Below are 20,256 nucleotides of genomic sequence, written 5' to 3'. Positions count from 1 at the left end.
GGTGGAGAAAAGTGTCAAGTGTGATTTGTGATAGAAGAGTTTTGAGCTCAAATGAAAGGAAAGGTCATGTTGTTGGGCCTTGAGACACTGATGAAAATTTAAGGAAGCAGAGCTGGAGGTAGCAGAGATGAAGAAGCTGAGGTTCTCTTTGGGAGTGACCAGGATGGATCAGGAATGAGTACAGTAGTACCTTAGAAGCACACGTTAGAGGTAATGGAAATGATGTCAGAGAGGCCAGAATGAGATGGTTCGGACATGTCCAGAGGAGAGACGGTGAATCTATTGATAGAAGGAGGCTGGGTCTAGAGCTGCCAGGTAAGAAGTCTAGAGGAAGACTAAAGAGGAGCTTTATGGATGCAGTGAATGAAGACATGAATGTAGCTGGTGTAAGAGGAGAGGATGCAGAAGACAGGGTAAGATGGAGGATGGTGATTCGCTGTGGCAGCCCCTGAAGGGAAAAGCTGAAAGGAAAGAAATCTACAATCCAGTATGTTCATTCTTTGATAATGACATGGCTTGATTGGTTGACTTTGTTAGATTGAGAAAAAAACATGAAACTATGCCTGTTTTTAATTTAGGTCTTCTAATGGAAATTTTGTGCACTTTAAAACCCACAAAAAGTCTTCTCTTTTGCAAGTGATACTCTATTGGAACTAAATCTACCGTTGAGGTGTCATTTAGACATTTTACATCCTTGTTCCTCCACTGTTTTGAAATGTCTTTCCTTTGTGTAGCCTTTAAGCTCCTGAATCCACAAGTAGTTCACATTCACTCACCCGGACACGCCTGCACGTTACAGTCCTGGTATTCCACGGGAGAACCACGGCACGCCACGGGAGCACTCTTCCCCTCTGGCCCGGTGCATGTCCGCCGACGGGTGCGGTAGCCTTTGGAACAACTCTGTGAGCAGCTGGACCAGGTCTCCCATGACGACCAGCCCAGACCGGCCACCCTCACCACCGGTATCTTCAGAAGCTCCTCGACGAGGCCTGCACGCGAAAACAAAATCACCCAAGTCCCGATTAAGACAGAAAATGTGCAGTGGTGTAATATTGACTGCAAAGCTTGTCTGGAAGTGTGGTCTCTCATGCCTCTAACAGCTCCCTGCCGTCTGTACTTCAGCTTGTTGGAGTCGATGCCGGACCCCAGGAAGCTGACACGTGGAGACAGGTAATCGATTTAAGATTTGGGGGTACGAGAAAGCCACTAGTGGAAAGCAGTGGACTGCAGCTGAGTGCAACTCTGTGTGCTGTTGTGTATGAGCACACTGGACCATGTGACTCTGTCACTGACAGCATGTAGGGAAGCTAACAGGTCTAACAGGGGGGCCATTTCAACATGTCACGCACGCACCAACTCGGAAAAAATCTTTTCTGCTGCTGCCTTCTTTCTTACGGTGTCAATACAGGAGTACGTATTGGTTTTTGTGTTGTAACTCCGTGTATCACGTCACATTTAAACACTGGTCAAATCCTGTTGAAATGAGAATGTTCATTGAACATAAATGGTGATTTTTCACCCACAAACCAATTATTGATTCCTCTTTAAACTTATCGCAGTTTAAAAAAATGCAAAAATGATTTATTTCTGTGATTGAAGTGAATTAGTTAGATGTTTTCTTTAGTGAGAAAATGTTATATTATATTTTATCTGTCAATAGAGTGGCCTTTTCAATTTGAAACTAGTAAAATCAAAAATGATCTTGCAAAAATAAAGAGCTGTTCTCCATTTCATTTGTCTTAATTGCTTTATGTGTATTGATGCAAAAATGCATCAAACCACTTCAGCTCCAAAATGACCTTCATTCAGCATCTACTTAAAAAGCAAAAACATAAGTGATTTTATTTTTTCAAAGCTGAAAAAAATTCAGGCAACAAGGAGCCTTTCCAGGGGCAAAATAAAGTCAGTTTTCAGGATTATGCTGTCATGACATTATGCCATAAGTTACTATTTGATGACTCTGTGTGTGTTTTTTTACACGGAGAGACCAGTGGATTGCGGAAGAAATTGATCTTAACACCAGAGTGTGTAGCTCTTTAAGAAGAGTAAACATGCCACTACTGACCATAGGCCAGAATTTGTGTCATTGTTTTATCAAAAAGGTTCATCCAACCTTTCAGCTTCTCTTTTTTTATGTTTGGTCTACTTGTCTTTTTCTTTTTTAGAGGCTGCAGGTGAAAAGCAGATCTCAGCTGTCAGTGGGGGAGACTCATACGCCTTTGGACAGGTTGCTGCTCCATTGCAGGGTTTGCCAGGAATAAATAAGACAAACATGCATGCATGCACTCCCTCCTGCAGAGACTCTAGAACCTCCAATCAGGCCATCAACATACACTGGACCATGAAAAGGAGCGGGAATATTTGGAAAGAATCTATAGACATGTGCGTGACATGTTGAAATGGCCCCCCTGTAAGCTCAAAGAAGTTCAAGGCCTGCAGAGAAAAGCCAGGATTTGAACCATGACCAGATTGCTCTGAGGCAGAAACGAAAGTATAAAATGGTATTTTGCTCTCATTGGTGTGTCAATGTATTGTCATTGGGAGGAAAAGTATGGAGTGTTAGGCACTGCTGCCATTTTCTATTCTTCTGTTTTCATGGAGTGGGACATTTCATTGAATGTACACAGATTTTTTTGGCCTAAAAGTGTGTTTCTTCAGTTCTTTCTATATTTTAAAAGACGGAAAATATTATTAAGTTTCACCTTTTGAATAAGTGACTGAATAAGAGACATGGTGTAGTCAATTATTAGCAATCGGTTTTTGTAGGCTACCTCTTCTAAAAGTGTAGAACCCATGGAGGTATAAAGCAGGCTCCAAAACTAGAAATTGTCAGTGGGCCTAATAGTTTATGCACATTTTAGGACCAAATGACATTGAAGTTATCTAGTTGCTGCTTTTTAAAGGTAACTTTTTCCTGTTTCTAAGGAAAAACTCTATGTACCTTCAAAGTGTTTCTGCCAACTCATCTGTTCCTGTGCCATTTATGTTAAGATGTAAAGAAACTGCTCTTCCCCTAAAAGATTACTGTCCGTACTCTGCTTTAGAAATATTGATCTTGCACCACTTCCTATAGATTAGTGCTTTTAGTGTCAAGAGGACTCCTACTTCCAGAATGACGGCTGCCCGAGCTCCACCACGAGAACAGAACCGGGCCTTGAAGAGGCTTGTTTTGGAATTCTTCCACCTGTTCGTATGCACTTTTTAAAGTTTCCACAGCCCCATCATAGAAATATGAAATGAAATTAAGAATCGATTTTACTTTATAATAAAATAAAAAAAAGATGGAAACTTCAAACTTTTAAACTGCGGCCATAAGATACTGGTTGAAAGAGGAGTGAAAAAAATAACAATTTTAGGACTAATGCAGTAAAATTCTGATATCTGTTTTTTATAACAGACACACAATGGTTTCACTCAGTTAAAAACCTGACAGAACAAAAGCTACTTTCCATCTTTTTGTGAGTAACACATTACTATTTCCATACCATTACAGAAAAAAAACAACAGAAGTTAAAATTAAAAGTATTGACTCTTGGAAAGTGGTGATGGCAGAGCTGCACACATCCACCCCTCTTCACTTAACCGCTTAACTTACTGTCGGTTTCGCACGCTGCCGTCCCGTCGTGCTTACAGATGCGTGTCTCCGTCTTCCTCCGTCCGATCTGCAGCTCATGCGGGTCCGACAGATGAGCTCGGCACATGTACCGCGTCCTCTGCTCATGACGAGCGCCACTCTGGGTCACATTAAAAGGCATCCAGGGTGTCCACGGTGTGTTCCTCTTGACCTCAGGACAGGCTTCAAGGTTACAGGCTTTGTACTCCTGAATAAAAAAAAAGAACAATGGCTTAGACTCTCACTCAAAATTTTAAGGACACACGACTATAAAAGTCAGAACAGCTTTCATCTTATACTGAGATAAGTAAAATCAACCCTTAGCATGAACTTGCAAATGTTTTATCTTCATATTTCCTCATTTTACTTTCACATTTCCAGAAGAAAACTTTATTAACCTTTCATGTAGTCATATTTTTACTGTACCTATGGTGGGTTTTAATAGCTGTTTTGCTAATATTGAAATTATTTTTTTAATAGACATCATACAGGTTAAAGAAGAAAACAGGTTGTGTATTGTAAATGTGGAGGTTATACACCATAAAAAAGAATTTTCAAATATGTCACAATCTGATATCTTGTTTCTCTAGCAAATAAATACAAAGTCAAGGACTTGTTTATGAATAAACAAAAACGGAGCATAGAGATAGAAAACATTTGAGTGTTTGGACGTATACGAATTATATACAGTTTCCTTTGTTTGTTTTCTCTATTTTTTTCAGTTTGAGATGATTTTTTTTTTAGTGTGTGTCCCACCAGAGCACATCCAGGGCAGCTGTTGCCGTTTTCACATGTGCGGACCCTGGAGTGGACACCGCCCCCACAGGCTGTGCTGCACTTGGTCCAGGAGCTCCACGGGGTCCAGAATATCGGCTGTGGACAGGGAACGCCCTCATTGCAAAACCTGTGGAGTCAGCAGTGGTGGGAGAAAATAACATGTGTTTTTAAGATAACGATCGTACAAAGAAAAATGGGATAATAATGTACCTTTGTAAAATACTGGAGAAATAATAGGGAAAAAAATGCATGTTGGTTAATTTTCAACTGTATATTGCCTTTTTATTGCTTTAGGCAAAAAAAGGCTTAATGTATAGGCTTCTGATACTGCCAGCTATCCTAACAAACTTGATTTAAGACCCTCTCTTAAAATCTTTATATCTACTGTAAAAGCATTCAGTGTTCTTTTCTAATCTAAAAATCTGCGTCATAGTTTCTGTAGAGCAGCAGTGGGGCACGACCGTTGGTGGAACAACACCGCCCCCCTTCCCATCTCCGTTGGTGAGAGCAGGGAGCTTGAGGCCCACCGGGTGTATTTTCTACATAACAAATATGCTCTTTTTCAAACTGCATTTCTTTCTTCTGATGATTCAGAACGATTTGAATAAATAAATGCTCAGAAATACAATTTCAGCATGATATTTGTCCTCCATCATCAGACAAACGGCACAAGGATAAGCTGAAAACACCAAGAACACGATTTATACCAGAGTGAGTCTTTAAATGTGCATTCAGAGTTAAATATGCTTTTTTAAATTGAGTCTAAGGGTAATTTACTCGGGTTTGATCCGATTTTTTTGACTACGTTGCTGTTATTGTCACCTTTCATCCCTGCTTGGCCCCACGCACACTCTCCCGCCGTGTCTGGGTGAGGGGTTGTTACAAGATCGCTGGCGAAGCTCAAAACCTGTCCCGCAGGTTGTGCTGCACTGTCCCCATGACGACCAAGGTGTCCAGCCTCCATTTCTAATGCAAGAGAAGCAGAAAAGAGTCTTAGCGACCCAAACTTTACAACCGTCCAGAAGCCTCAAATGCCAGATATCCAGGATGATTTTTTTCCCCTGCTAAATGGAAAAAGAAAAGCGTCTGCATCGTTGCTGTCCAATGAAAGGTTCCAAACCTCTTGGAGCAGAAAATTAAACACAAAAGCAGCTCATTATGACTGAAAAACTTCATTTAATTTGCTTAAGTGATTTGTGTCTGGTTAGCTCTTTTCTTGATTTAATTGGCCCTCTCAACAAAAGCACATTCAGTTTCAACTCTTCACGATTTGATCGGGCATAGCAATCCGGCAGAATCAAAGTGTCCAAACTCTTTGCATGTGTTCTCCCACTGGTGAAATTCTCTTAGAAAGGAAGCCGTCAAAAGTGTCACAGAGACAATCCAGATGCAGATTTTCTGTGAAACAAAAAATCTTTATAATCAAAATGTTCCTTAGAATCTGTCAATCTTAACTGCTCCCTGAGGAAAATACTTCAGTGTTTTTTAAGAACATTGCTGAACCTAAACCTGGGTTTGCAGAAGACTGGGTGCACTTAGCCTGAGCCAGACTCATTATAGCCCTTGTGCTATCTTGTGGGGTCAAAATGACCCACCCTTACAATAATGTGTTATCCCTAACATGACTAAGGTGGAGAGGATTTTATGTAATCCATGTACACTAGTGAAGATCACAAATCATTAAAGAAAAAAGGTTCAGCGCTAGTGGGTCTAGATGACCCAACTCCCAATGTTAAAGGAAGCTTAATAAGTTACTGCGCAGCTTTTATTTTGGCAGTATGAATAATTAATATTTCAACCAGGCAAAAGTGATTTAAAGTGATTTAAGTTTGAATTTCCCCTAACCTGGAAGAGGAGAAAATTCTTACTTACTTTTACTTGAAAAGTAAAACTGCAATTCTGCTCCAGATGTCATTTAATTATGGAGGGCAACATGTAATCAATGTGCTGTGTACTGCATGTGGGTGAAATTCTGCTAAACACCCTCCGAATACCAGCAATGCAAATGTGTCCTCTGTAGAGGACACTTCTGAACCTGAACTCCACTGCATTCCTCTAAATTAACTAACTCCTTTTGGTATCAACAGGAGACATTTGGGGCTTTTCAATGATACCAAATGTGAAGAGGTGTGGATTTGGGAATAATGGTTTTTGGTGGATTTAGAAACATTGTCACTAGACAAACTGGATTTTCCTCTATGAAAATAAAAAGTTGATTTAGCAAATGAAAACATTATTTTGGGCCAGGCAGCTTAGTGCATGGGCCATAAACTTGGAGGAAATGGAAATAAGTAACACAAGGATGTATGTAAACAGCTGTGTTCTTGTTAAAACCACATTCAAGATAAATAGATCTTTATTGTCATTGTCACAAGTACAATGAAATTTAAAAAGTGCTTCCTGGTCCATTAAACAACCCATGGTAAAACCTATGACTAATAATAATAAATATTACACAAATACAAAATAAACGAGCATTATTCTGTAACTAAAAACAGGAAACTAAAATTAATTTGTTGCCAAATAAAAGTGCACCTATCAAAAAACAGGATAAACATAAGTGTTAAAATTGTCAAAACAAACAAAAACGAATACTAGATGAAGAAAGCACAACATGACCACAATACTGTGGACAAAAAAAAAGTAAGAAGATTAAACATAAATTTATTACTGTTACTATTTATTTCAGGTTTTATGGATTTGTTTGTATAATGGAAGCACATCTGCATTGGTCATAACTGACATATTTGCTTTTTTTTAAGCTCTAACGTTTTAAATCCAAGCAAAGGAGCAAAACAAATTCTCCTCATCTTCTCTGACCTTGAGTTGATTAGAATGTAGCTCATCCTGTAAACAAAACTGCAAATTCTCAAGAATAAATCAAAGATCTAAGACTGGATTTGCAAAATGCACGATGATGAACTGCAAAGTTTTGTTTTCTTTCTACCTGGAACAGTTGGAGACTTCAATGGTGGTTCCTACACAGTTTTTGCCTCCACATCGCGGAAGGGGGCTGTCACAAGACCTGGAGCGACACAGACAGGAGCTCACGCCGTCCACCGGATCATCATTGTTGCAGGGCTGCCATTGTGCCCACGGTCCAAACCCGCCATTGGTGGTCTGGTTTCTCAGCTTGAAAGGCGTACATTGGGGATATGAACGGACCAGTTAAACAATTATATAGAAAATGTCACCTTGTCTTTATCCACTTCCTTTTAAACTATAAGCTAAATCTTTATTTGGGCCATTTGGATATAGAGACATGTAAAATGGTAGTTGTCAGTAACAGATCATGTAACATATGCACTGCTGTCCTCTAACTGGACAACAATTAACAAACAAACACAATAACATCAAAAACACCTTACATAATTTAAAAAAGCATGATAATCTTTACATAAGATTTGTTGATAAGGTAATACTGTACGAAAAAGTGATTGACTTGACTGATTGACTGATTTTAAGCAATTTGCAGTATGTACAAACAACCGAAAAAGACAAATGCAATACATATGCAGTAATATATATACGTATATATTTTTGTGTACAAACTTTTGGACACAAATATATATATATATAAACAGTACAAAGTTTTGTGTCCAAACTTTTGGTCTTTACTGTATATATACATATACATTAAATGTATTTTATCACTGCGCTGGCTTCTTTAAAACAACCTTTTGCTTCATCATTTGGACAAAAACAAGCGGTAAGAGGTGAACTTTCTCTCTGAACTCATGCTTTATTCAACCCATCGGAAAGATCAGCATATATATATATCAACAAGACTGGCTATGGATACCGACTCAGAAATGGGGCCAACATCAGTCACCTCCTCTACATGGATGACATCAGGCTATATGCTAAGAGCGAGCGTGACATTGACTCCCTGATCCACACCACCAGGATCTACAGTACTGACATTAGGATGTCATTCGGGCTCGAGAAATGTAGCCGGATGGTGACAAAGAGAGGCAAGGTAATCCACACAGGAGGGGTCTCACTCCCAGAAGGAACAATAGCAGACATTGAGGACAGTTACAAGTACTTTGGAATTCCGCAGGCAAATGGCAACCTGCAGCAGGCAACAAGGAAAGCTGCAACAGCTAAATACCTCCAATGAGTAAGGCAAGTCCTGAGAAGCCAGCTCATTGGCAAAAATAAGACCCGGGCAATAAACAGCTACGCACTGCCAGTTATCAGATACCCTGCAGGAATAATAAGATGGCCAAAGGAAGAGATACAGACCACGGATGTTAAAACACGAAAGCTCCTCACCATGCATGGAGGGTTCCATCCCAAATCCAGCACCCTGAGACTGTATGCTAGCCGCAAGGAAGGAAGCCGAGGACTAGTTAGCGTAGAAGCCACTATCCAGGATGAAACATCCAAGATGCATGAGTACATCAAGCTCAAGGCCCCAAATGACAGTGTGCTCAGTGAATGTCTCAGGCAATGGAGAGCAGAGGATACAGTGCTGGAGGACAGATCCTCATGGGAGGACAAACCCCTGCATGGGATGTACCACCGGACTATAACTTAAGTGGCTGATATCAAGAAGTCCTACCAATGGCTAGATAGGGCTGGCCTACAGGACAGCACCGAAGCGCTCATCCTGGCAGCTCAGGAACAAGCCCTGAGCACCAGAGCAATAGAGGCTCAAATCTACCACACCAGACAAGACCCAAGGTGTAGATCTACCACACCAGACAAGACCCAAGGTGTAGATCTACCACACCAGACAAGACCCAAGGTGTAGATCTACCACACCAGACAAGACCCAAGGTGTAGGCTGTGCAAAGAGGCGCCTGAAACAATCCAGCGCATAACTGCAGGGTGTAAGATGCTGGCAGGGAAAGCATATATGGAGCGCCACATGAATATGAACTGGAAACCCCAAGGTCAAAATGGGAAACACCTCAGAAGGTGGTAGAGAATGAGAGGGCAAAGATCATGTGGGACTTCCAGATCCAGACTGATAGGATGGTAATGGCGAACCAACCAGACATTGTAGTGGTGGATAAAGAACAGAGAAAAGTCGTTGTGGTGGATGTGGCAGTGCCAAGCGATGGGAACATCAGGGATAAGGAACATGACAAGCTGGGGAAATACCAGGGACTCAGATAAAAACTGGAGAAGGCCTGGAAAGTGAAGGTGACAGTGGTGTCTGTGGTAATTGGAGCACTCGGGGCAGTAACCCCCAAGCTGTAGGAGTGGCTACAACAGATACCTGGAAAGACCTCAGACCTCTCAGTCCAGAAAAGCGCAGTGATAGGAACAGCTAAGATACTGCGCAGGACCCTCAAGCTCCCAGGCCTCTGGTAGAGGACCCGAGCTTGGAGGAGAAACCCCCCACGGAGGGTGAGAGGGGTGTTTTTTTTATTTTTTATATATATATATCGCTTTATATTGCCAAATCTTGACGGCAGCGCTGGTGCACCGCGCACCACCACATTTAGGCTAGGTGACCGGAACTTCTTTTTTCACCATGCGGTTATCAGGTTTTATACCATGGTCCGGGTGAATACTCGATTCTGATTGGCTGCTGGGTATGCGTTAAAACCTGATAACCGCACGGTGAAAAAAGAAGTTCCGGTCGGCTAGCTTAAATGATTTGTATCACTGCGCCGGCTTCTGGAAAACAACCTTTTGCTTCATCATCTGGGCAAAAACAAGCGGTAAGCGATTAACTTTCCCTCTGAATTGATGCTTTATTCAACCCATCGGGACGATCAGCATATATATATCGCCGAATCTTGCCTGCAGCGGTGGTACTGCGCGACGCGGACTATATGTTATTTCTATGTAACATATAGTACGCTGTTTATGAGAAAAGTGATCCAAATCGAAAAAAAAACAAGAATAAAGTACTAAAACTGATTGAAAAATATTTTTGTTTGTAAATGACCATGGTATAAGCGGGTTAATGGCCTTCGAAGTGTGCGGTTACTACTTTTTAACGCACTTCGCGGAAGCAACCGTCCTCCGCTTCGCTCAGGCTTCCACGGCGTGTGTTAAAAAGTGATAATGCATACTCTGTCGCCCATTAACCTGCTTTTATACTATGGTCCGGGTGAATACTCAATTCTGATTGGCTGCTGGGTGTGCATCGACAGACGAAGTGTGCATTATCTGAAATTAATGCACGCTGACCGGGACTTCTTTTTTAGGCGTGAGATTATCACTGTGGTATGTAACATATTAATGTAAATCCATCAGCCCAACAGAATTGAGTATTCACCTGGACCATGGTTCCACGAATCTGCTTTAAATCTATATAAATCTGCTGTATACATTTCGCAGCGGTGTGCAGTTTGATGTCAAAGTAAGTATCGTGATACAAACAAGCCATGAGACAGCGCTGTGCATGTCATAGTATGACACTGCAAAAAAGTGCTCCAATAGAACCTGAAGGAGCAGCAACAAGGAGCATACAATTCAAATCATCCTATTATATCATTTAAAAAAAGAGTAAATGCAGAATGAAACTTCCAGAATAAATAGAAATCTGCATGCAGAAGAATGTTGAATGTGAAAAAGTTTAAAGGCGGCTTTTACAATTGCATGCAAATAGGTTTTATGTGTTGCAAGGCACTGAGATCTATAGATATTAATAACACAGGGCCATGGATGTTTATTAATTACAACAAGAGGGAACATGGTTTTGGGGTTTAATTAATGTCAGGGGGAAGATCATGCATTTTCCACTCTTTTTTTTTCCCTACAATTTTGAAAGGCTAAATTTCTATATTATATAATTAAAAAACTTTGTACTGTCCAAATGGACTGTGCGCCTTTTCTTAATGATGCTTCCATATGAAACCAGTTGACAACTTAAGCAAAGCAGCTGAGCTTTGAAGCCTCAGTATTAGGATGCCCTGAAAACTACAACTATGGCTGTCTTACCGGACAAATCGTGATGTTTTGCTTCCACTGGCTCATGTTGGAGCTGTCTTCCAGGGTGGTGCATCTGCGCTTTCTGAAGTCCCAGCCACAGTACGGGTCCCTCGCCTCCAAGCACATGCTGCAAAAGTAAGAACAGGGAGGAAATTTACATATCAATAAATGTATAATCACAAAAAATCTATATTCATTTGTAAGTTTTGCGTTATCCCTGAGATGGTATAGACCACCTAAGAAAAGAAGACTAAAGGAACACACACTTTGGTGAAGTCACACATTTCTTAACGTTTTTCCTTAAATAAACAAGGAAAACTGTCATCTGAAAAAACGTAACCTCCAAAAAACAAAGCGACATGTTTTTCTTTTACACTGAAAGCTTAACACTTGGTTTTACCATGAGCACCTTTGAAAACCACAAACTCCTTCACATCAGTAGTCCGGGACCTTTTTGAGTTTTTCTTTCTACTTTACAATTTTATCGATTCATTTACCTTCAAAATAGTTTTTTGTGTCAATACTTCACATCCATCTTTTCAGTACTTCAGCCTAATTTTATTTTACAAATACATTTTTGAATATATGACGCAACAATTCCACAATGAACCTGAAACTGTCCGAAAAAACTCAATTCCTAATGCACATTTAGGTCCTTTTTAACTGCAAAAATCACACAAATTGTGTTCTTATGTTTTATAACAAAACATCAAACATGCAGAGACAAAATAAAAATGTAAACAAAGCAAAGAAAAGGTCAAAACTATTTAAAAATGTCTTGAAAATCAGGCGAAGCTTCACTGAACTTATATACAATGTTCCAAGACTTTATTCCAACTCGTGGTTTTTTTTTGTTTTAAAACCCAAATTTTAAAAGCTACAAACTTTTTTTAAAACCTTGACGTTAAATTTTGAATAAAACAATGCTAATAGGGGGGTCGGTTTTATTCCTGCATCACTGTAGACAGACGATGTTATTGGCAAACTCTCCGGTGAGTTCAGGGACTGTACCAATATAAAATGACATTTTTTTAATTTTGCCTTTCAAGTTTGCCAAAGTCCATAATTATTAGAGTAAAAAAGTCTGGAAGAAAAGTTGCCAAAGTTTACACACTGGTTGAACAAAATGTGGAAGAAACCGGCACAACAGGTAATTTGGTCCAATTAAAACAGTGTACCCTAAAACAGTTATGAAGAAGTTAATTTTGTGGAATTACAGTGATCAAAACGGCTTCAAAGATGCACTTCCGTGTGTAAAAAAAGAGACAAAAATCAGAAAAAATGCATCATTCCTTTTGCTGCGCTCACTTCAGCAGCGCTGTACATGGTACATGACCCAAACTGATTAAATATTTGTAAGCTCCTCCAGTAAAACAGAGGCTTAATGAAGGCTAATTCAAATTAAAGCTGGTAATGAAGAGGCTAAGCTGCTGGAGCTGATCTGGATGCCTTAGGAACACAGAGAAAAACAGGCATCAAGGAAATAACTGTTTTCTCTCAAAGGCTTTTCACTCTCCTCATCCTTGTCTTCCCTTTGCCCTGCTTTACTCTCTCCACTCTTTAATGACAACCTTTTAGCTTCTTTTCCTTTACTCTTTCCTTTCCCTTTAAAGAAAGTAGACTTAATTCTCTGTTTCACGGCAGAGGCTTTGGTGGTTTTCATGAAGAACCCTGTAGAGTTTAGCTTTAAGGTTGAAGAATCTCCATCTGTTGGTCTTGTTTCAGTGTCATCATCAGTACGGCAGTTACCCTTCATCGTCCAATAAAGATGTAACTGCTGGGTCTTCCAATGATCAAACACACCGCTTTAGGACTGAGGAGTGACCTGTGACCGTCCCCTGCTGTGTGCCACTTTTGACAGGCCACTCCACCGCACTAATATTAGATGCATGTCCTCTGTATATTAAACAGTCGTAATGAGGTCAGCCACAAACGTCTGTGAACATAATAGTTCATTTGGAAGGGCAGCAGAGGGAGCTTGTTGTCATTGTGGCACAAGGTTGTCTGTAGTGAGTCTGGGATGACTTTGATGTTTGTTTCCGTCTCCCCGTCACAGCTGACGTTTTCTCATTAGGCTTCCTAATTAGCCTCACACTTCGCCCCAACCCAGACTAAATCTGCTACGTGGCACAATTGAAGGTTTTTGTAATTTTTTATATGAAACAGTAAACTAATACGGATTTCAAAGCTTTTTTGACAACATTTGGGTGGGGGGGATCCTGAGAGACAAATATGTTTGATATGTTTAATGTTGTACTTAGGAAATGTAAGGACCCACTCCACTGAAAATTGAGTTTTTGGTGTTTTTAACATGTGCTTGTTGCACTTTTCTGATGATGGAGGACATATATAAAGAATATTCATCTTTAAATTGGATTTCTGAGTATTTCTTTATTCCAATTGTTGCCTGTAGCAGTGACATAGAAGCGGTCAGCTGGATAGCTCCACCATTGCTCACCATTTTTGTTGCTATTTTTCTTTTTTTATAAATCTGAAAGGGAAAAGTTTTCTACATTTAGCATTTTTTTTTTAATGTAAAGTCACATTCTGATCGTATTTTGATCTATTTCAAAAGTGCTCCCAGTGGTCTTTTCACTGTGCTAACATCTAAAAACCTGTCGTTTTTAGGATACAGTCTCATGCAAAGAGGCACCAGCTAATTAAAAATTCACTGTTTGCGGGACCATCGCTGTGTGGAAACCCCGCCCCTCCTTTTCTTTCTCCGTTGCGGGGCAGAGCAGGGAGATTTTCTACGTCAAAAATCTGTTTTTTTTCAAATTGTATGTTTTCGTCTGCTCTTGATACGCAATCAATCAAGAAACTCTCAGAAATGCAATTTTTTGGCTTAATTTTTCTTCATATATATGCCGTCCATCATCAGAAAAAAGCCACAAGAACATGTTAAAAACACCATTTTCATCGGAGTGGGTCTTAAACGAGTGACAAATCAAGGATTTCAATCCCTGATTAGTCACCTTTACATTGAGCTCTCATCATGAGCTTTTCTCAGAAGCAAGCTCTCATGTATTCCAGCGCTAATGACTCATAAGAGCACATCATGTGGGCCAGCCGTGGCTCCTTAAAGTGGATGTCTGCTGGACCCAAGCCCGCTTCATGTTCAAGTGGTCCTATTCATAAAACAAGACAGTAGCTCTTTTCACACAGCTGTTCACTGCAGCTTTTTTCCCCCTGCCTCAGTGCTGTGTGAAGTGTGAGGAGGCACTGAGGATAGACACTTTGTTCTCCCTCTGCTAGGCCACTGTGCTGCCTTCAGGGGCAGTGGGAGAGCGATGCGTGACCTGTCAAAACCTGAATGGCAGCCCACAACACTCCTGACGGGGATGGTGATCCTTTCCTGCAACACTGGCTCACTGTGTCTAATATAGCACCGTTTGATTGTAAATAGCTATTGTGTAAAGGTTTAAGTGTCCAAAATGTTTCCTTTTACTCTGAAGTCTTGCAAAAGCACAACAGTGTAGAACAAAATAGTCGGCGTTAAACACCACTGAAATCATACATATTCTATAAGGATTTAGAAAAAACAACTCTTAATAAAAACAGCTTTTACAAAATAGAACAGAGTCTGCCTTTACTATCTCATGTTGTTTCAAGATGTTCTGAAAACAAAGAGCACGTCATGTAATTTAGAAACTTGATTTATCGTAATTTCCGCGCAAAAAGCCAAACTTTAAAGTCTATTTTTTTTTTAATGACAACGTGACTTATAATTTGGAGTGCCTTATGTATTAATTCTGGTTGTGCTTACTGATTTTAAAACAATTTCGAAGAGGCACATGGCGTTCTGTCAAAATGTTTGTTTAGGTATTATTGTGAATATTCTACCGCGGCTAACGCGTAGCGATGTTGGACTGTGTTTTTATTTTTATTTGTATGAGTAACTAACGAGGAGTTAGTGTTAGCTTAGTCACTGGAATGTTTGTTTTAGCTGTATCATATTGTTTTTTTTATGTGTTGCAAACAAGGTAAGGAGTTAATGGTATTGTGAATTTGCTAGAGGCCGGTTTATTATGAAATGATATTTATGCCACCACATTGCAAACAAAACCTTCTGAGTAGCAAATAAAAATATTAAATAATAGCTTTCAAAAACTTTTTTTTTTTGCTTTCAAAAGATATTTTTGCATTTGCAACACACATGTTCTCACATGCGTTGTGTCTCATCTCGCTTTCTCTCTGTCTCTGATTTTGTGTTCAGAGTTTTAGTTTAGCATGATATCTGCAGTAAAACTAAGATTAAGATTGAATTAAGATTAAGATCAACTTTATTTATCCCTGTAGGGAAACTCAGTTGAATTGGTGAATTGTTTCACGATGGAGCTGCAAATGTTTTCCGATTGTGCTTAGAAGTCTATGTAACCCTTGTGCTATCCTAGGCACTTTAACATTGGGAGGTGGGTCATCTAGACCCACTAGACAGAGCTCTGAACCTTTTTTTCTTCAATGATTTGTGATCTTCACTGGTGTCGATGGATTACATGAAATCTTTCCACCTTTATCCACCTTTGTCATGGTAGGGAGAACACGTCAATGTAAGGGTGGGGTCATCTAAGATAGCACAAGAGTTAATCGATACTTAACCTTTAGATTAGCGAAAAAGCCGACTTATCAAAATGGGGGACTGTAAAACTTTCTGGGTGTCTTCCAGGACAGGATACACACAAGTGAATGCATGAGTGTGTATGTGTACAATCCAGTTGCCGGCAATTATTTTAGCAAGCTGCACGCCTGGTGGCTCGGTGTATTAAAACAGAACACAGCCTGTTAACTTTTAAATAGACTGAGAAGCAACACTCTCCAGCCCATATAACAACCCATCGGGCAGATTTGCATCTGGAGATAAATGGCTGTACAGTATTTCTTCATGTGGAGATGTAATTGATATTTTAAATCACAAGTGAATGCTGTAAAAACTGCTATCTTTTTTTTAATTACAGGATCTTTTACAGCTTGACATTAAAACAATACTTCGGCTAACTTTTAATAGCAAGTTATTGTATAACTTGAACTATAATCTCAGGGTCGGCTAAATTATAGATTGCTTTATAGGCCAATAATGACTGCAGGCCGGACACTTTTTTAACTTTAGTTGTCTTGTTCCTGTAGATTTGACTGATTACTCTTTTTTCCATGAGTTGGGCCTTTGCTTAGTGCCGGATGGCATGGGCTCTCCTCAACCTAACCTAAGGGGATGAGTGAGTGTGAGGATTTTTTTTCTTTTCCCGCTAGCCTGACCATGAAGATCATTATTGATTACAAGCAAAAATAAGCAGGCTAACAAACGCAGCACTTTCAAACCCTCAGATTCTCTTGCAGTTCTCTTATCTTCACACTTTGGAGACCCGCTGAACAACGCAAGCAACCCCAGAGATGCTGAAGTAACAACATGCACTTCTCATCCAGATTATTTCACCATCAAAGGATAAAGCATTTGTAAAGATATAAAAATGGTCTGCAGTGTTTTGTGGAGGATACCTTGAATTGTTGTGAAGTAGCCTGAGGCAGCACATGGTGGTGCTGATAAAAAAGATAGTGTTTGTTTTAAGGACATTTTACAGAACATGTCACCTTGTAAGGAAACTTATTACACTTTTATAATCTGCCTTTTCCTTTTTTGACCAATCAGCTAAGCCAGTCCCATATCTAGAATTTGAATTGGTCCACCATTTTCCTGTAGACTAAAACCTTTTTTCCTTTCTATCATATGTGCTTTCTTTTGCAAATTAACTATTATGAAAGGAAAAAAATGGTTTTAGAGGTTCCCAAAAACCCTTTACTGAATTTTTGCTATAAAACTATTCACTGAAATTCCTCCATTTAGTGCATTTATTAGTACAGTATTTTCAAAATGCAATCAATATGACAAATGATTTAAATGGCTTAAGATGGTGTGCTCTGTAACCAATTTACATGTTTGCTTAAATTCAAAAGGGTCAAATTTTTTTCCTCTGCTATTAATTTATTAAACCTTTACAAGACTTTTTTCAGAAAGCAGGGGCAAAGTTTTCACACCAAAAGCTGAATTTATCAAACCTGGCACAATGTGTCTCCATATGTAAAGAATGATAAATTTAGAATCTTTTAGCACAAGTTTAAATAATACTTCAGACCTTGTTTTGAAAGAAAATTAACAAGTCAAGTTTAGAAAGCATACAAACATTTATACAAATAAACAAGATTGAATGTGGGAATACAATGGAAAAGTTATAATCCTCTCAATGTGTCACTTTGAGGTTCTGTTTTGATAGTTCTTTGGCTTTTTTTATTCATAAATGATGGTGGATATTGACTTTTGTAAAATATTTTATTAAAAATCAGGAAATAAAATGGGATAAAGATGCAAAAAGGTTTCAGTGTCCAATATACTTCAATCTCACCATGAATGCTAAGGTTATAATAAATTAAATGTACCCAAGCTTTTTAATATGTCAGTCTCCTAGTGTTCGACAAAAAGAACAAAAATTTAATAAAACACGATTTGTAAAAAAGTAACAAAAAGATGTTTTTTTAGAACAGTTAAGAAGCAATACAGACAGAAGGAGAGGTTGAAATTGAGGCAGACACCGACATGATTACTCCGAGACTCTGCTCCAGCGCAGCTTGTAATAAAAGTAATAGCATTCTGGAGCAGTAATAACTACATCCACCGTGTGAACACTGTCTCTCTGGCTCAGTGTTGGGGTGTTCGGTGGTCATATAGACTCAGCAGGAAGAAGCTCCAGTGGGGTGCTGGGGAGCAGACAGTATATGATCTGGTCCAGCCTGCAAACTTCATTTATACATAGAGAAATGGTGAAGTCTGCAGTTTGGCTGTCACTAAACCTTTGGTTCAGAAAAAAAAGGATTCTTCAACAAATACAAAAGAGCTATCAGTATGTTAGAAATGCTTATAGTGACCTGTTTCCTTAGTGGCCATTCTGTCTTTGTTCTACATTGTTTCAAACTACCTTTTCTGGCACCACAACTAAATTATCACGTAACAGCATACTTTCATTGATAGAAAGTTGAACTGAAGCCCTTTGAATCAAAATGTAATATAACTGTAGCTCTTGCAGAGAAACATGATGTTTATGGAAGAATATTTGTAAACTGCAGTTTTGGCACAGCAGTTCAGTCACAACAGGAAGTCTGATTTATTCTGTTTCATCTGACTTTAAACTTAAGTCACAACCGCCCTTACGAGCTGATTCGGGCTGTCTGTGGGCAAAGATGGGGAAACCTGCACGGAGCATGCAGGTGGCTCGCACCAAATGATATAGTTGTCGACTACCCAATCAGCCCATAGACCAAAATTGTTTTTGCACAATTTTGTCTACAGGGATGCCGCAGGTAACAGGTCGAGGTGAACACTTTTAAAACACGGAGGGGTAAAGTAAGGTTGAAGTAGGTGAGGCGGAGGTGTGACAAACAGATTTTTCCTTTTTACAACCCAGACCAGTACTCGCACCTTTTTACTGAGTACAGCGAAACACAAGACCACCGTAAAACAACATCACCCGTGAGTGCACGTAACTTCCATTAGCCTCATGAATACTTCACACACGACAATCGCATGTTCCATTTTCAACAACGTCCTTAGAAGTGACCGTACGAGCCTCAAGGGGACTGCAAGACACTTCTGTCATCCCCTCACAATGCGGCCACTCCTCTCTACAACCCTCCATGGGCCCAGACAACCCAAAAACCTGAAGCATTGTAAGGGTGCATGTGACTAAGGTTTAACGTTCACATTTGTGTTTTTTTTGGTCTTTGCGGTTATTATTCTTATTTCCATCCTAACCTTTTTCTTTTCACCATCAGTTCTTAAAACAAAGGCAATATCAGCGTCTTGCTTAATGCCATGTTCACACCGGACATGTGAGGCGCATTCAAGAACACGCTAAATGTGCATTCTTGAGCATCCTTCCAGCTAATGGTGTTCACATTAGACTGTCGCTGACCGATGCTAGAATATGTGCCTATACTTGGAAAAGTTTTGGTGCAAAATGTTGAAGCAATGCAAATCTTGTAAATCTTGCTCTGGGCCAGGGGTCCCCAAACTTTTTCCAGCGAGGGCCACATGACATTTCCATTCTCTGATGGGGGGCCGGGGTCAGTTAGAAACAGAAAAAGTGTGACAGAGGCAGGGGTGCCTAAATGTAAACTGAAAGTCACATATAACCAAATATTAATAACCCAATTGGATATCAAATACTCCTCTCTGGGTTCTTCACCAAAAATAAAAATAAAATGTAATAATCAGCAAATATAAAAGAAATCAATAAAAAACAAATGACCCTCTATGGGTTCTTTACATTAAAAGTCAGGAAATATATTGTAACAGTCTTTTAGATTTTAGAAAATCCATAATAACCAAATAAATCTCTGTGGGTTGTTCACAGAAATAAAGCTTCTGTTGTCCATGCACAATCTTAGGGAAATGTGCAGACTGTGCAGAATCTCCTAAATGACTCTTTAGGTTTTTGTATTCTTTCCTTATGATCCAGTCTTTGAGGTTCCAGGAGGCTAGTCTAGTAGACACCACTGTTTGTTCTCTCTGATCAACTTCCTACGTTAAATACCCGGCATTCTGAATCAATGTTTCCCTTACCTAACCTATTTGTCATTTTTCCGTTTTGATGGGGGGGACGGGGTCACGTTCAAGTTCTATGACTGGGGCAAAGTGAGGTTGCAGTAGCAAAATTTTTAGCTTAGCTCACATTTCAATTCAAATAAGCTTAATTTACGTGTGGAAACAATACCAGGGATTCCGTTTTCCATGCTTCAGTGGCCAGCCTAAAAAAATAATAATGCAAAAAATAAAAAGGTCTCTATCTGGTGTCATTCAAGGGGCCGGGTTAAATGGGTGGGCGGGCCGTAGTTTGGGGGACCCCTGCTCTAGGCTTTTTCTTTCACTGCTCTCCTCACGCCATGACAGCCTTGGTGTCATAGAATTCCGGCCAGACACAAAC

General features: G+C 39.7%; 1 protein-coding gene across 8 annotated transcripts in view; it reads right to left on the bottom strand.

Moving 5' to 3' along the window:
* Window positions 1–20,256, bottom strand: part of sema5ba (sema domain, seven thrombospondin repeats (type 1 and type 1-like), transmembrane domain (TM) and short cytoplasmic domain, (semaphorin) 5Ba) — a 210,072-nt gene that overhangs the window by 20,558 nt on the left and 169,258 nt on the right. For all 8 annotated transcript variants that reach the window (XM_011489256.3, XM_078939655.1, XM_020713350.3 and 5 more), the window contains 6 exons: window positions 11,297–11,414; window positions 7,338–7,522; window positions 5,213–5,356; window positions 4,370–4,517; window positions 3,596–3,821; window positions 777–989 (listed from right to left, as the gene is read on the bottom strand). In XM_011489256.3, the coding sequence (XP_011487558.1) occupies window positions 777–989; window positions 3,596–3,821; window positions 4,370–4,517; window positions 5,213–5,356; window positions 7,338–7,522; window positions 11,297–11,414 (1,034 nt within the window). The remainder of the gene's footprint in view (window positions 1–776; window positions 990–3,595; window positions 3,822–4,369; window positions 4,518–5,212; window positions 5,357–7,337; window positions 7,523–11,296; window positions 11,415–20,256) is intronic.

This window comes from Oryzias latipes, chromosome 21, assembly GCF_053564925.1.
Source record: "Oryzias latipes strain Hd-rR chromosome 21, Olatipes_Hd-rR_3.1".
NCBI classification, from domain to species: domain Eukaryota; kingdom Metazoa; phylum Chordata; class Actinopteri; order Beloniformes; family Adrianichthyidae; genus Oryzias; species Oryzias latipes.
Note: the sequence above shows the minus strand (reverse complement) of the source record. Positions and strands in the feature narration are given on the sequence as shown.